General features: G+C 33.6%; 3 protein-coding genes across 9 annotated transcripts; all 3 read left to right on the top strand.

Annotated features, from left to right (window-relative positions):
• Positions 1 to 1,515: 1,515 nt before the first annotated feature.
• On the top strand, positions 1,516 to 3,885 carry LOC109241727 (40S ribosomal protein S3a-like). Its single transcript, XM_019408495.1, has 7 exons — positions 1,516 to 1,626; positions 1,708 to 1,755; positions 1,863 to 1,968; positions 2,791 to 2,928; positions 3,006 to 3,191; positions 3,292 to 3,492; positions 3,610 to 3,885. Exons 1-7 carry the CDS (start codon positions 1,616 to 1,618, stop codon positions 3,703 to 3,705), a joined length of 786 nt encoding a protein of 261 aa, XP_019264040.1. The 5' UTR covers positions 1,516 to 1,615; the 3' UTR covers positions 3,706 to 3,885.
• A 2,726-nt stretch (positions 3,886 to 6,611) lies between these two features.
• On the top strand, positions 6,612 to 16,610 carry LOC109241725. 7 transcript variants are annotated; one of them, XM_019408489.1, is made up of 12 exons: positions 6,612 to 6,927; positions 8,034 to 8,327; positions 8,438 to 8,521; positions 8,600 to 8,662; positions 8,744 to 12,999; positions 13,305 to 13,381; positions 13,450 to 13,600; positions 13,910 to 14,002; positions 14,489 to 14,590; positions 14,704 to 14,866; positions 14,983 to 15,070; positions 16,408 to 16,610. In XM_019408489.1, the coding sequence occupies exons 2-5, from the start codon at positions 8,072 to 8,074 to the stop codon at positions 10,216 to 10,218; spliced, it is 1,878 nt and encodes a 625-aa protein (XP_019264034.1). In that variant the 5' UTR covers positions 6,612 to 6,927; positions 8,034 to 8,071; the 3' UTR covers positions 10,219 to 12,999; positions 13,305 to 13,381; positions 13,450 to 13,600; positions 13,910 to 14,002; positions 14,489 to 14,590; positions 14,704 to 14,866; positions 14,983 to 15,070; positions 16,408 to 16,610. The 7 variants fall into 7 exon arrangements, with proteins under 7 accessions (XP_019264034.1, XP_019264037.1, XP_019264035.1 ...); XM_019408492.1 differs by having other exon boundaries at positions 13,456 to 13,600; XM_019408490.1 differs by having other exon boundaries at positions 8,744 to 12,980.
• Positions 10,636 to 14,587, top strand: LOC109241719. Its single transcript, XM_019408484.1, has 8 exons — positions 10,636 to 11,072; positions 11,179 to 12,415; positions 13,305 to 13,381; positions 13,450 to 13,465; positions 13,910 to 14,002; positions 14,082 to 14,296; positions 14,383 to 14,440; positions 14,489 to 14,587. Exons 1-8 carry the CDS (start codon positions 10,636 to 10,638, stop codon positions 14,585 to 14,587), a joined length of 2,232 nt encoding a protein of 743 aa, XP_019264029.1.
• Positions 16,611 to 17,361: the final 751 nt, after the last annotated feature.

Genomic DNA, 17,361 nt, shown 5'->3' on the forward strand with positions numbered 1-17,361 from the left:
GATGATTATTTAAATCAGGTGACCACTTTATGATCTTGTATTTAGAAATCGACCACTTTTAAAAATTAGGCACGTATAATTTTAAATTTTAAAATTCAGTCTAGATGGTCTTTTTCGTATTTTGAGTAGTATACTAATACTGTTACGGAGTTGTTTGGTTGGGAAACAAGTTATTGCAAGATTAATTATTCCAGAAATAGCTAATTCGGGTTTGTTATCCCACCCTCCAATAGGGATAAAAATAATATTACAATCCCAAAATAACTAATCTCGGGATTAGTTATATTATTTATTCAACCAAATATGAGATAAACTCATCTCAAATTTAAAACCTAATATCCCTTATACTTCGTATAAAACGAGCCCTAAATGTGCTATTTGTGCTACTACTAGTAAAAATAACTATCTCCCAAAATAGAGTGAATACCCTGAAACCCCGTAAACTATCACATTTTTTGTCAGTTACCTACTTAAACTATCCGGTGTCCGTAAAATCCCCATTAACTATATATCCATATATATTAAAAATCCCTTGTCGATTTTTTAGTGGTACGTGTGATACATCCTTCTATTTTCTCAGTCTAATCCAAATATCAATTTAATTGAAAATTTTAACTAATAATTAAATAGATAATTATTTGGGTGGTTAAAAAATCAAAGAAAGATGGTGAAAGGATAAACACATGGTCATTTGTAAAAAAAAAAGAAAAAAAACTCTACATCTCCTCCGATAATGGTTACATCATGTCTCAATTGTGATTTTCGCTATTAAACTTTGATTAAATATTGAATTTTTTCAATTAACCTTCGATTTCATTGAGAATTGAGATTTAAAAAATTTAGATTTAGGCAAAAAATTCGGTTAAAATTTGATATAAATTATACTTTTGATGGACTAAATATTTTAAAAAGAAGAAGAACGATAATTTTAGAAGAAACAAGAGAAGAAATTCTTTTCAGATGAAACCTATAAGAAGAAAGCAAGAAGAGAGATTAAAAAATGAAGAAAAAGGCTAGAATATAAAAAAATATTCAAGAAAATAGAAAAATCAAAACTTTTAAAAAGGGTAGCAGTAATTAACCATTAGACACGATTGGGGTCATTTTTATGTATAATTTCATCTCCCAAGCGTCTTTTGGCGAGTTACCTTACAAATTTTATTAATAAATAAACGAGGAGAGTTTTAATATGTGGTAACACGATGTATAGAGTCTGACACCTGCCCGGTCCACGATCCCGAACAACAACTTCTTGAGAGTAGGGGCATCAAAGCTTGCCCTACCTAGTAAAGGGGCTTGGGATAGAGGAATATAATTAACGGGATTTTGGGGATACCGGATAATTTAAGTATGTAACTAATAAAAATGTTATAGTTTAGGGGATTTTAGAGTATTCACTTCAAAAAAATAAATAAAAAGAGATACCTGGTATTGTCGTAATTAAACCCAAAACAAGTGGCATACGTTGTCATCGAAAGTTATATATAATTAAGCTCATGACACTCCAGCGCTGCCTACTGAAACTAGGGTTTCTCATCCGCAGCTCCTCTTTACCATCGCCTCATCATCCCCTTCCCCAATACCCCCAAAGCAGTTCTAACCTTCCCTTCTCAACATGGCTGTCGGGTATTTCTAACGCGCATATCATATTTCTGATTAATTTTTTTTTGTTTAATTCTAATGCTATTTTGTTGTTACGTTGTACAGCAAGAACAAGAGGATTTCCAAGGGAAAGAAGGGAGGAAAGAAGAAGGCGTAAGTAGCATTAACACCTTATTCATTGGTCCGTTTGTTGTGTTATGTGTAATGTGGGTAATGCTTATGTGGGGTGTGTGTGTGTGTTTGTGATTGTGGAATTGCAGGGCGGATCCGTACGCAAAGAAGGATTGGTATGATATTAAGGCACCCTCGGTTTTTGATATCAAGAATGTTGGCAAAACCCTCGTTACCAGGACTCAGGGTACCAAGGTGTCTATCCCCCTCTCCCTTTTTGTCTCTGCTTTGTTTCTTCCTTCACATTTCTTTCTACCTTGCGCTTGTTGATTTTGCTATATCATTTGTTTTAAGTGCGTTTCAGTTATCTGTTTAGTTCTAAATTACAAGGATGACTAATTGATTAAAGTTATACTTAAATGACATTATAGTGAAGAAATGTTTGTTTGACTTGGTGTTGGAGAGAACTGATGGTTATTGGTGGTTAGCGTTTGGCTGTTTGTTAAATTATACATAAATACTCAAATCGAGGGTGTCATGTTGTGTCAGTATTCACACTAAATACTCAAACCGAGGGTGTCATGTTGTGACAGTATTCACACTAATAAATATGTGGATGTGTTATGAGAAATTTGGTTGGAAAATTCTGTTGTGTCAATGCATCCTGAACTTTACTAGTAATTGGTGATTTGGAAGTTAAAATCAATGTTGCTAGTCAAATAGGGTTGATTTCTCCTAGAACTTCTCATAGAGATGCACATTTATCTTGCAATTAAGCAACAATTCAATAAGATTCTATGACTTTTATCTTTAAAATGGTGGGAGAACTGTTTTTGTTGCGACTGTCTGTTTTCTTTTCTTTTCCTGTATGTGTGGATAATTACATATCTAGAGCATTGTTTTCTACTAGCTTTACTCTGTTTCATGTTATTATTTGATCTAACTGCTTTTCTAGGGTCTATTTACTGTGCTCTGCTAAAAAAGATTGAACATTGATTTTTCATCTTTTCTATACTATGAATTTGCAGTTGTAATTGCAATTTCAATGGAATAATTATGTCCTTATTTTCCTCTCAGATTGCTTCAGAGGGCCTAAAGCATAGAGTATTTGAAGTAAGTCTGGCTGATCTTCAAAAGGACGAGGATCAGGCTTTCCGAAAGATCAGGTTGAGAGCAGAGGATGTGCAAGGAAAGAATGTCCTCACAAACTTCTGGGTAGGATGATTCTTTTAGACAATCATATGTTTGCATTTGCTGCTGTAGATTGAGTTCTAACTTCAAAGTAAATACAGGGAATGGATTTCACAACAGACAAGTTGAGGTCACTGGTTCGCAAATGGCAAACTTTGATTGAGGCCCATGTGGATGTCAAGACTACCGACAGCTATACCCTGAGGATGTTCTGCATTGCTTTTACAAAGAAACGTCCAAACCAGCAGAAGCGTACCTGTTATGCTCAGAGCAGCCAGATCCGTCAGGTTGGTAGTATCTTCAACTTGGTGTTGACTTATGAACATATATGCTTATGGTTATCATATTGCGCAAATTCTCACAACCATACCTTTAATATTGTCTTAGATCCGTAGGAAGATGGTTGAGATCATGAGGAACCAAGCAAGTTCATGTGACCTGAAGGAGTTGGTTGCCAAATTCATCCCTGAATCAATTGGCAGAGAGATTGAGAAAGCAACTTCAAGCATCTTCCCCCTACAAAATGTTTATATCCGAAAAGTCAAGATCCTCAAGGCCCCCAAGTTTGATATTGGCAAGCTGATGGAGGTATGTTGTGTGTCTGTTCTTTGTCGTATTGCTTTAAACAGGACGCATGCATAGTTTACTATTGTATTCATATTGTATACCAGCAGCTATTTGGTTATTTGCGAGTTATTCTTGTAGGTTCATGGTGATTATTCAGAAGATGTTGGTGTGAAGTTGGATCGGCCAGCTGATGAGACAGTAGCAGAGGCAGAACCCGAGGTTCCTGGAGCATAGACTCGTTTCATCCTTCTGAATTATATGGTGATAGTCTTTAGAGCTTCACATTGTTTAAGCTGAGTTTTGTTGTGACGATCTCAAAATTTTGCATCTTGTTCTTTGCCCATGTTTGATTTATACATTATCATAGACCAAGATATGATTTTTGCAGCTACTTATCTACTGCTAATTCTGTCCCCTTTGTGCTTTTATCTCACTTTGAAACTTGGTGAGTCGTCCCGTTCTTCGGTAAGAAAGAACAGTTGGAGGAGTTGACAGAATCCAGGCCAAGTCCAAGACGGTTAAGATAAAGGTTGTGGGGTTAGTTTTAATAGATTTTTCGAGTAAAACCGTTAATGTTAGGGGCTTCAGGCTTGGACCAAAAAATTTGACTTTTTGTATACATTTAAGAACTATTTCTCTCTAGTGATATATATATCAAGGACCAAAATACTCCAACCCCCAATATATTAAAGATTATTTTGGCCTTTTTCTCAAAACCATAACGAGATGCGTTCCTAAAGTATGATTGTATCCATTATTCATGGTGTGAAAGATATTTAAAAGTCCATATAACAATTTAGATGATGTTTCTTAACTATTTTTACTTGAGCAATTATGTCCAAAGTATTTATCATATTTTGGATAGATATCGGTATTTGCTTAGCACATAAAGAAAGATTTTTTTTTCCGAGTAAAAGTCGGGTATCACATCACTAAGAAGTTAATGGATATATCACTTTCTGGATTAAGTAACTTTTAAGTGAACTAGTAAAAAGATAAATGACTTTCTAATACAAAATAAAAAGAAATATCATATTTTGAGTGAAATACAGAAGGCAAATGACTTTTCTTATACAAATGAAAATTGATATTTTGAGTGAAATACAAAAGACTAATGACTTTTCTTATACAAATAGTAGAAAAGTGAATTTATTGGGGCATTTGATCTATACAAGTTTTTGGGTCACTATTTAACTTATAGTCGCTTTGTACAAAAAATTATAAGTGTACTTACTTTTCGGGTAACTTTAGATATACAGATCTGTAATAGCAAAATTTTTGTCTGAAATTTGAACTTCAAACTTTTTTGCCTAAAGTGTAGCCTTATCAAAGCAAAACTTCAGATATTTTTACCTTAGGTTTGGTCTGACTTGCTAGGGCAATCATGCAAACTTCAATTATAGCAAGGGCAAACTTCAGTTCACTTGGGAATTTTTTTGTCTGAAGTGTGGCATTATTAAAACAAAACTTCAAAATATTTCACCTGAAATTGGCTTAACTTGCAAAGTTAATCGGGAAAACTTCATTTCATTGTGCAAACTTCAGGACAAAACCAACTTGTTATATTTGAACTTCAGATAGTGCAAATTTCAGACAATTTGTAGTGCAAATTTCCACATCAGTGATGTTTTGAGATTTTCAACTTTTTCCCCAGCAATATATAATATAACCTGGAATTTGGAGAGGGAATTTCTAGAGAACTCCCCTTATACGGCTAGAAACAATAGGTAATGCAAGCAACAAAAATAGAATTCAAGGAATGGTCATCTCAAAATCACTGGCAATCCTTTTACACTATTTATCTCAAAAGCACAGCCTCTTTGAAAAGGGGGAAAAAAATAATGGGTTTGGTCAGATCCTAAAATGAACTACTCTCAGCCTCATAAGGAAAAGAAGAGGAGGAAGAAAGGAGCGCATAGGTAAGGAGGAAGAAGAGGAGTCTGAAGTTGTCAAAATTAAGGTATGTGTTAAATAATTTTAAATATTTGGGTATAGGTTAAATGGGGGTGACCAAATAGGACACCCCGCACAATTTTTACGATTTTATTCACCCATCTTCTATGGTTTTTTGACTTTTTAATTAATGAATGAATATTCTTTTTTTTTATTACTTATTCTATTCTAAATCACTAAAAAAATAGAAAATTTGCATCTCATGATTCTATCTAAAAAAACGAAAGGAATCAGCATCACTCAAGGCCACGTGGTATTTATCCAAGACTCATAAGCCATTATCAGTAATTTGATTTTTTCTTTTAAACAGTTTAGGTTCAGATATTTAATTTAATTCCATCAGAAAAACAAATAAACAAACATCTTTTATGATAGAACAATGACTCCTCTTGTTTTGTAATTAAAAGTTTCTCGTTGTCTCAATTATACATTTAAAACATTGTTTCCGATAAGTACTTATGTCATGAATCAGAATCTAAATGAATTTGAAGTTCTTCACGAGGAATTCGAAGTTTTTCATGAAAAACTTTTATTTAGGTTTTGTTTAGAAAAAGAGAAGTTCAATCCCAATAGAAAGATATTTTGTTTAGTCCTAATACAAAAATTACATTCATACCCATTATTAAGTTGCCAGATGGAGAAAATTTTAATTTAAAAGGGTAAAAAGGTCAATCAATTTTTAGTAGATATTTTGATCGTTCAACGTTTAGTCTTTCAACATTATGCTTTTATAATAAATTAGTTTTAGTATACGTGCCTCGCACTTATTGCCAAGCGATTATTGTAAGATTTATATTTAAAACTAATAAAATCAAAATAAGATTAAATACCATAAAACTGAAATTGGTTTGGATTATTTCTTATACATAAGAGCAGACAACAAGAATATTATCATAATTGCTATTTTAGATTGACTCGAGCTCAACTTTTTATTTGACCTCTAATGTAAAAAAAATCGGAACAATAAAAAACTGATATTTAACTTGTAAATATAGCAATATAATCCCTATAATTGAAAATTTTACTAATACAATTTAGTGTCTAAAAGATATCATTAATGTTGTCCATACATATAAAAAGTTCTTTAGATAAAAAATAAAAAAAAGACTTAGACAACATGTTGAAGGAGTACTTTCCTATTCCTACTATTAATAAGCCACACTTTGAGGAGCTTCAGGTACTTGCTTGCCCACTGAGTAGGAACTTTGAGGAGATTCAGGTACTTGCTTGACCACTGAAGGCCAATTTCGAAATTTTACAGCGCCACTATGAGGATTTTGGACACGTGCTGCCCCTTAGCTCTAGCTTTTGCCGCGTGTTTACACCATCGACTCCAGCTGTTCTTTCTCACGCAAGTCTCATCTTACCATCTTTACCACCGACTACCTCTGCTCTTTGGGGAAAACTTCAAATTCCTCCTGCTTTGGTCCATCTCTTTTCCTTTTCTTTCTCGCTGTTAGGGTTTGTTGTGTCAGTCTGCTGGGCTATCCGGTTAGTTTACTTGTGAGCTTCTCTTCTTTATTTTGATTTTCTCACCTTCTGTTATTTTCAAATTCTTTATTTTATCGTTCGTTCTAATGGATTATAACACATTGATATCATAATCAAAACCAAATTATACAAGTGTCTCTTAAAGACAACCGATTCGATTAATGATCATATATTAACAACCAAATGTGCCAAATATAAGCCGAAAAAACCAGGATTTATATATCTTCAGACCATATGTGACTATGTATCTGTGCCGCCCCAAATTTCTGAATCTTAAATTCACCTCTTTTTTTCAATCTATTTGCACCAGCCATGTGCTCTAGCAACTACTTTACTCAGTTTAAGAAGTACTAATTCAGTTTAATATTAGAGGAGTAAATCGATACACTGATGTAGGAGAAAGACAAATCTCTTATCTAAGTTGTGTTAGGAAAATGTCTATGGATGAGTAATTGAGATTAGATTCATCACTTAACTTTTACACATGTTTAAATATGATGTTTTACTGTTCCGTAAGTTAACCAAAGTTTCCCTCTCTTATATATGCCAGAGGTACATGTAATTGTTAATTTCCAATCATCTTCATTCTTAATGAACTTATGCTTTATCCTGAACTACAGGGATATACAGAACTATTAAAAGAGTATAGCTGAACACTAAGATTTTTATTAAAAAAATAGGTGTTACTTCCCTGCATTAGGCTTTACATTTCTTAGCTAACAATGACTAATTTATTTTGCTTTGTTGCGCTTTGTTCATTTGAGTTATATAAAAAATTTACTGTCTCTGTTTGCTAGGTTAACCAAATGAGTGGACAACTCTCTGAATTTGATGCTCTTTTATATGTTGATGTCTCATTTTAGGCTTTGTTATTGTTTGTATTGCCATATCCTATTTTAGTTTTGTCTGATATGAGTTCCTTTAGAGATATTGGTTGTGTAGATATGCTGTGCTGGCTGTTTCGGAATGGTAATCTCCAAAATCACACATGTGTACAGGGAACAAATAATGTGAAATAATTTTGATGTTTCTGCTTGTTACATTTTATTGTTCCTTCGTCAGTATCTGTTGTTATTTGCTGAAATAATATAATTACAATCTTTGACAATTACGTGTAGGCCGCTAGGAGTACCGACGCTTCAAAAAATTTACATTAATGGATCATCGACAATCAAAAAGTAGTTCTCGCTCAACGAACGAAGCTGATGATAAAAATACCAAACACCGTAAAATAGATGATTGTGTAACAATGACTCAAAAGGAAAAAAGGTTGTTGCAACGCCGCCTCAAATATCGACAAGCAGCAACCAATCGCCTTCTTGCAAATATAAATCATGTCAATCCCATTAAATCAATATTTCAAATCCAGGATGATTTTACGGTCGGAGTCTCTTGTTCTACTTCAGAAACAGGTTGAAGCATCAAATCTGCTATTTCTTCCTTTGTTTTTGCAGTTTATACATACACAATAATTGTAGATGTCTCATCTCAGTGTATATGACCATTAATTCTCACTATGCAGTTACAGAGCGATCAACTATTCCTTCATTGGATGTCTCTGACAAAGGAAAAGATCTGCTTGATCCTTTTCATGTTTTTGAAAAAGGTAGGCACACAAAGATATGTCAATTTATGTTTCTGTGCTTCTTAAGCATATACATATTCAACAACTATGTTGAACCAGGTTCAACTTCGGGTACCGCAAATGAATCACGTACTCCAACCTTTGGAACAATCATAACTAACGGTTGGTATAAACATCACACTTCAATGTCAGTGTTTACCATTTCTTCTGTTTGTGGTGCTTAGAGTTGCTTCCAACATGCAGGTCGTATAGAGAATAAGAAAAGTATGACTAATCTTAATCGACTACGCTCAGAATATGTTCCATTAAAGAAAGTTCCACACTGTACATTCTGCTATGCAAAAAAATTTCAGTATGAATCACCTGGATTTTGTTGTAATAATGGTACAGTCAAGTTTACCACTCACCGAATGCCAGTTAGGTTGAGAAATTTATATCTAGGAAATGACGCAGAAAGCAAGCACTTTCAAACGTACATTAGAACATATAACAATCTATTTGCATTTACTTCACTTGGTGTCAGTTATGATAAAGATTTAGCCAAAAGAAACCGTGGTATCTACACGTTCAGAGTTCAAGGGCAGATGTATCATCTGATAGATGATTTATATCCCAGAGAAAAAAGGCCGAGAAATTTGCAATTGTACTTTTATGATAATGCAAATGAGGTTGGAAATAGAATGGCTTGCTCCGATAAAATAAACGAATCGATAGTCAAGGACTTGATGGACATACTAAAAGATAATCCCTACTCTATATTTCTTCGATCTTTAACAGACATTCCAAATTTGCAAAACTTTCATATAACATTAAAATGTGATGCGGGATTGGATCAACGTGTATACAATCTGCCTACTACGACTGAGATTGCTGCAATATGGGTTGATGAAAATGATAGTCGTGCTACTCATGCACCGCATGTTCAAATTTATACTCAAAGCGACAAAACACACAGAGTAAATTATTATTTTGGATGCTATGATCCTTTACAATATCCATTGTTATTTCCACATGGTCAAGGTGGGTGGCACTGTGGTATTAAGAAGTTTCACGGGGCAAAAAATTTTCCTAGAGATCATACTTTATTTGAATTTGAACACTTGCCGAATGTAAAGAATTTTACCTCCGTTGATGGATATCTCGATATGGAAGCTCAAAATCTACAAAAAGGAAAACGCAAAAGAGATGCAGTTTCGGTTCGTGAATACTATTGTTACAAACTCCAAATGAGAAATGATGATGAAGATGAAATTCTACATACAGGAAGACTATTTCAGCAGTATTCAGTTGATGAATATATAAAATTGGAGACTCAAAGATTGGATTTTGTTACATTCAATCAAGATTTGTTTAGAATGAGTATGTTGCAAGGACTTCTCGACATTTTAAGACTTGGTGAACGAGATGCTTCTAACGTTGGAAAACAAACATTTTTGCCTAATTCCTTTGTAGGAGGCCCTAGAGATATGCGCCAACGATATATGGATGCTATTGCATTAGTACAATCTTTTGGGAAACCTGATTTGTTTATAACTATGACATGCAATCCATCTTGGATGGAAATAGAGGAACATTTATCATCAAGTGATGAGGCGCAAAATAGACCTGATTTGATTAGCCGGGTGTTCAGAGCCAAAATAGAAGAGTCGAAGACGGATATATTAAAGAGAAATATCTTTGGGAAAGTTACCGCTTTTATGTACACTGTTGAGTTTTAGAAACGAGGTTTACCCCATGCTCATTTTCTTATTATATTAAGTAATGAGCATAAATTGTTGACTGCTGAGGCATACGATGATATAATTAAAGCAGAATTACCAGACGATAATGCAGAACCAAATTTGCGTAAACTTGTTCTTAAGCATATGATGCACGATCCTTGTGGTAATTTAGATCTGACAAATTCTTGTATGAACAAAAAGGGTTGTTGTAAGTTCAAATATCCAAAAGATTTTGCTGATCAAACATTAAAAGGAAATGATTCTTATCCAAGTTATAGAAGACGGAATACAGGAGAAGTTGTACAAGTGAGAAAAAAATATTTAGACAACTCTTGGGTTGTTCCGTACAATCCATATTTACTTGGAAAATTTAACTGTCACATAAATATCGAAGTTTGTTCAAACATCAAAGTCATGAAATATCTTTACAAATACATTTGTAAAGGACATGACAAAATAGCATTTTCTGTACAGAATAATGATACAAATATAGAGATAGATGAAGTCAAAGAGTATCAGTCTGCTAGATGGGTATCACCTCCAGAAGCTATATGGCGTCTCTTTGGTTTTCCTATTAGTGAAATGTCGCCGAATGTCTATCGTCTTCAACTACATCTTGAAGGCCAGCAATTTGTTTCTTTTAAAAGCAATATTGATATAAATACGATTGTGAATAATCCAATGATAAAAAAAACAATGTTAACAGAATTCTTCTACATGAACGAAACTGATGAAGATGCTAAAGAGCTCAATTTATTGTACAAAGAATTTTCTGAATACTTTGTGTGGTCCTCTACTGATAAATTTTGGGCACGTCGAAAACAACGTTCTGCTATTGGTCGCATTGTAACGTGTCACAACAGAAGGAGAACGATATTATCTAAGGTTACTACTATTGCATGTGCGAGGACCTACATCTTATAAGGATCTTTTGACAGTAAATGGGGAACCTTGTAGTACTTTTAGAGATTCCGTGGAAAAAAGAGGATTGTTACACTGTGATAACAGTTTGATAGAATGCATGTCTGAAGCTGCAAATTATCAAATGCCATATAGTTTAAGGCGTTTGTTTGCTACTTTATTAGTATATTGTAATCCTACTAATCCAAGAAAATTATGGGAGCAATTTGAAGAGTCAATGATCGAAGACTATAAAGTGTTACAAAATATAGAAAGAAGAGAAATTCGATATCAAGCTCTGAATAATATCAACGATATTTTATATTTTATGGGTCATGATATAAATGAGTATGAACTCATCCCAGAAACTATCAAGCCTTCTACAGCAGCAAATGAAGCAAAAGAGGTTCATTTTGAAAGATCTATTATTGTCCGTGAAGATGACGTGTTGTTGCATACGAGATTAAACAAAGATCAGCTGATAGCATATAACATGATTATTGATAGAGTATTTTCAAATAAAGCCGGCGCATTTTTTATCGATGGTCCTGGAGGAACTGGAAAAACTTTTTTATATCGTGCTTTACTAGCAACTCTACGGTCCATGGGATACATAGCTTTGGCCACAGCTACCTCTGGTGTCGCTGCTTCTACTCTCCCGGGTGGACGCACTGCACATTCTCGCTTTAAAATTCCCATTGATATTGATGAAAATAGTACCTGTAACTTTAGTAAACAAAGTTCACTTGCAAGTCTAATTCGAGATGCAAAGTTGATTGTGTGGGATGAAGTATCTATGGCAAATAAACGAATGTTGGAAGTCTTTGATTTGCTTTTACAAGATCTCACAAATACAAATATTTTATTTGGTGGAAAAGTTGTCGTTTTAGGGGGTGATTTTAGACAAACTCTTCCCGTTGTCAGAAATGGAAAGAAGGAAGATTTCATTAATGAAAGTTTGTTATATTCTAGTATCTGGAATGAACTTGAAAAATTACACCTCTCAGAGAACATGAGAGCTAAAACAGATCCTGCATTTTGTGCTTACTTGATGAGTATTGGAAATGGACAAGAACAAGCTAGCTCAACAAACATGATTAAATTTCCGGATTCTTTAGTCATTCCTTTTACAACCGAACGTGAATCTTTACATAAATTATTCAGAGAGACATATCCAAGTTTGAATTGCTTCAACTCTAATTCATTCTGTACAGATTCCCGTGTAATTTTGACAACAAAAAATGATTTTGTCAATGAAATAAATGACATGCTTATTGATCAATTCCCCGGAGAAGTAAGAACATTTATCGGCATTGATGAGACTACTGAACTAAATAATCAAACACAATTTGAAGATTTATTGCACAGTTTAATCCACCTAGCTTGCCTCCTTATAAATTATCTTTGAAAGAAAATTGCCCGATTATGCTATTACGAAATTTAAATCCTTATGAAGGTTTATGCAATGGCACACGATTAACCTGCTGCGATTTTAAAACACATATTATAAGTGCTAAGATAACTACAGGTGATTTCAAAAATACACATGTATTTATACCAAGAATACCATTATTATCATCACAAGATGAAAAGATGCATGTTCCATTTAAAAGAACACAATTTCCAATTAGATTATGCTTTGCTATGACCATAAATAAAGCACAAGGTCAAACTTTGGATTTCGTTGGAATTTATTTGCGGGAACCTGTATTTTCACATGGTCAACTTTATGTTGCCTTATCAAGAGCAAAAAGTTCAGCCTATTTGAAATTGTTGATTCGACCACCTACACCAACTAGCCATGATGATCATTCTACCTGCAACATAGTTTATGACAAGATTATTCAGAAAGCAACGGGGTAATGCTTCTGCTGTCAGGTGATTTCATAAGTTATTTGTTATTCTTTTACCTTATTATCCTATATTTGGTCATAAGTGCGCATTATGAGCTTTCACTATTTTGTTCTTATGATGAAGTTTTAGTTTCTAACAGATGATCGACTATTGAACTAGGAATAACGACTAATCAAACTTTTTCCTATAACATTTCTCCATATTTCTCTACACTGTCTCCCCTTTTCTTTTGGTGATATCATCTTTCTCATTGTTGCTCTGATATTATTCTTTTTTGCATCATTTGATCTCATTTAACTTTAAGGTCTCCTCTTCACTGACAATTGCAGGATCCAAAGGGAGTAAATATGTGTTGTATTCGAGCAAAGAGGAATATCTTACATGCATATAGGCTTCCAAAGACTTGGTATGTAATGTAATAACTCACTGCTTATAAGTTTCGATATATTTCTATTCAACATCATTTTTCTGCAGTTACAGGTGCTCTGCGGTATACATTGGATGATGTGCCGAAGCACAAACAATAACGTAAAAAGGATACACAACGCAGTGTAATTAAACACTTGATTCAAGGAGCTAAAACCACTATAATCTGCACTTTCTTGTATTTCCATATCTGTCGCAGGTATAATTGTCACTTATGTATATTTCATGTTTTCATCTTTCTCTTCGTCTTTTGTTTCTTTTGCATCACCTGATTAATGAATTCTCTATTATCGATGTCGTTGCATTCTCGTCTCTTTTGATTTGTTCAGTTTTTGAGTACAGCTTTTCTCTTTATATTTCATGGCTCAAGTGATATCAAGTAAAAACTTCTATGTTCATCTGTCGTCACCTAAGTTAGACCTCAGACATGATTTTTTTTTATGAGCACCAAATTACTCATCAGTCTCAACTGGAATGTTATTTCAAAAGTTATCTTCTTGCAATACAGAACCAGCTTGCTCAGGAGAAAAATAGGTACAATATTCATCTAGCTTTTATAGCTGCACAAGGGAATTCCTTGATTGTGTCTGACTATGGCCAGGTATCGAGCCGCTTACCAGTTATAATAGTTTGCATTTACTGAATTGGTAACAAAATGTTAACGTTTTTCTTATAATTAGTTGGAACTTACGATTCTTATACTTCTTGCCAACTGTAAGAACATGCTAAATGCTTCCAAAACTGGTGAAGATTTCCATTTAAGGACTGTTATAAAGATGTATCCTTACATCCATGAAGTTGTTGAAAAGGGTCAGGTACTTCTCGAATGGCATCCTCAACCAGCTGAAGAAAAGCCACCAGTTCCTTTGCTAAAGCTAACTGCAAAACACTTATTGTGGATAGTAAAACTTTTCAGATTAATACCTAGAAGATAGGGTAGCTGTTTGATTTAATAACCATTGTATTTTACACCTTTCTCAGCTACTTCCGAGAGGAAAAATTCCGCTTCTTCAAAAGCACAAGAATTTTAGTGCAGGAAGTTAGATTATTGGGATTTTGATACAGTATAATACAAATTCCTTTTCAGGATGCTTTAGCTCCTGAAAGAAAGAAGGCAAAAATGCTCAATTTTTTAGCTGCGTACGACAGAACTATCAGAACTACTGTTAGACTTGCCGCCAAATAGAAGGTACTTTAGCATTTTGGGACAAAAATATCTATTTAATTCCCTTAATTTCTATAGAATTTGGTGGGTTTGTATGACCTAAATGAATACTATTTCATACTCACGTTAACCTACAGGAAGCTAACGAAACACTTGATCTATAGTATCAAATTTGAAATACGCGAGTTCGGACTTGTTCACACACTTTTAGGACGGGCACGCTGGATCCCATCAATAAAATATGCAGCTGGATGCGTGAAAGGTTACATAGTATGAGCCTCTATAAATACTCCAGCGCAGGTCCATCATAATACATTTTTCCTCTATTCTTTCTGTGTGTTGCCATCGTCGCTCCTTCTGAGAAAAAATTTAGGTTGTCACGTATGCCATGCTAACTTCTGAAGTTTCTGACACAGAAGTGTTGCCGTTGTCACTATGTGCGCCATGTTCGAGATATCAAACAATGCAAAACTAGAGGAGCTTTGATGGAAATTGTATTTACAGGTATATCTTCTGTTACTTTACTAGACTCATCTCATTGTAACAAAACGAAAAACTGAGAAAAAAATAATTAAAAAAAGAAGAAAAAAATAGTACTGCTATCGTATTTGCTGTGTGGATACATCTCTCAATATCTAGACTTCTATCTCTCTTTACCTGCAACTTTGGAGTTCACCTCTTAAGTTTGGTCTCATGCTAAATTTAGTACCAATCAATTATCTGTAAACTCGGGTGATAGGTTTTGCCATTTATTCTGTTTCTTTCAAGTCATAACTTAATAAAAAGTTTGAAAGTTATATGTTCAAGATGAGTTATCCAAAAGTGAAATATTTGTAACTTGTAACAATTAAAACTCAATGTAGTTTTCATAAAATAACTTTTTACTATAACTTAGATCATGAGAACGATAAGTACAAACTCCAAGATTTATATGCATTTTTTTGTACTAATGAAGATGCTCCTCTGCCTATGTAATATACAACTATATAATATTCACTGACATTCATTCATAAGGTTTTCTTAACGATTGATATTTCATTTCACTAGCTATACTTCTATTTAGTCTTTCCCTCTTTAGAACAAAGCCTTTTGGCATCTACGTACAAGTTAATAACTTATTCTTTAATCAAAGTTAACAAAACAGATATTTTTTCCTGGGATTGGATACTTCCTAATTCCTGATTGTATAGACTCTGCTCACTGATAACAAAGTAAAGCTTGATAGTTCTTCAAATGACTAAATATAGCCTTCTTGAGGCTGCTGTCATCTTTTTGGTTGAAATTCATATCATGGCAATGTTGATAATTTATGTATTCCTACATGGAGAGTATTGTCATTTAGGGATGAAGGTGCTTTGTAACAGAAAAAGATCATGTCTGCTTCTACGAGTCAACAATACACTAATATCTTATTCTACTTATTTTACGCTGGTACCCTCTAACACGAACAATCTTAATTAGAGTGCAATCGAACCTTTGACATGGCTAACCGCCTAACAATATTACCTACATCAAACAACAAAACATAAAGGAAGTATAAGGTCAAATTCTTCTTCAATTACTGCTCTTATTAAATTTTGCTTGTTTCACTGTTAAAATGCCGCCTTAAAATTTTTCGCTTTGCTTATTGTTTCTTCTGTTTACATTTAAGATCTAAAGCTTTTTGTAGTAATAATATCAATCCAACATTACCATTCTTCTGCTTCTCAAATCTTGCTTTGTCATTGCCTTGATTCTAAACTTGATATACCCACCCTTATTTCAGTGTTGCTAAAACTTATTTGACATAATACTTTATCATCTTTGTTAATAATTATGCTAATTCTTGCCATCTTACACAGGCTTGTGAAGGTGCTACTGGAAAGCTATAAGTTTTTGTGTTACATATGAATTAGAAATAGAGGGATTAGAAAAAACATCATTTATGTAGTAGCTATCTATGGTCTCCTGTTACTCTCTAACATTTTAGTAACAGATCTGTATCTTCTCTTTCTCTTCTAAACACAAACTCACCTTCTTGCTAACGACAGTACAACTTTGTTCAGGTTGGGCCCCACTAATCTAATATAAGCCCGGGCTACCCCACTAATCTAATATATATTGAAGATAAAGTATTAGTTTAAGCATTGTTATCTCACACTCAAATCTATAAAATGACTTAGAGAAAAATAGTTATTCTTAGAGAAACCGAATACAACATACTATTGGCTTATGCATACAACAAATAGTATTATTTGTTCTTTGCCTGATAATTAATATGGATTAAATCATAGCTTGGAAAGGCACGATAAAATTAAAAAGCATCTTCCTTTCCCAATTGAATATAACTTAAAAATACTATGTTCCTTGAAAATATAAAGCTCCAACCTATTTGATTATGTTCCATCGATAATGGTGATTATTTGCAAACAAAATCTTATAAAAGTGTTTGTATATATAATATAATTCACAAAAACAAAGGATTCATATATAGTATAAGATAAAATGTGTATAGCTCAAATTAAAAGGAAAGGGACTACCGACTTTATTTCTATAGTTTCCTATATATTCTCTTTCAATTAATAAATTTATATTTGGACAAAAGACTTCTAAACCTTATGGAGTTCTAAATGTACGAATTTTTTTTTGACAAAGTTACAAAATAATGCATTCCATAAGTTGATCTTGCACTATTTTAGCCCAGTTACAAGTTTGCAAACGTGTAGCTAAATATTAATAAGATTTTTTTCTTTTCCCATTCCCTCTAACTATGACAACCTCATCTTTTCTTTTTTTTTGTCACCTACCTACCCCTA

The sequence above is a fragment of the Nicotiana attenuata genome, unplaced genomic scaffold (assembly GCF_001879085.1).
Source record: "Nicotiana attenuata strain UT unplaced genomic scaffold, NIATTr2, whole genome shotgun sequence".
NCBI lineage: Eukaryota > Viridiplantae > Streptophyta > Magnoliopsida > Solanales > Solanaceae > Nicotiana > Nicotiana attenuata.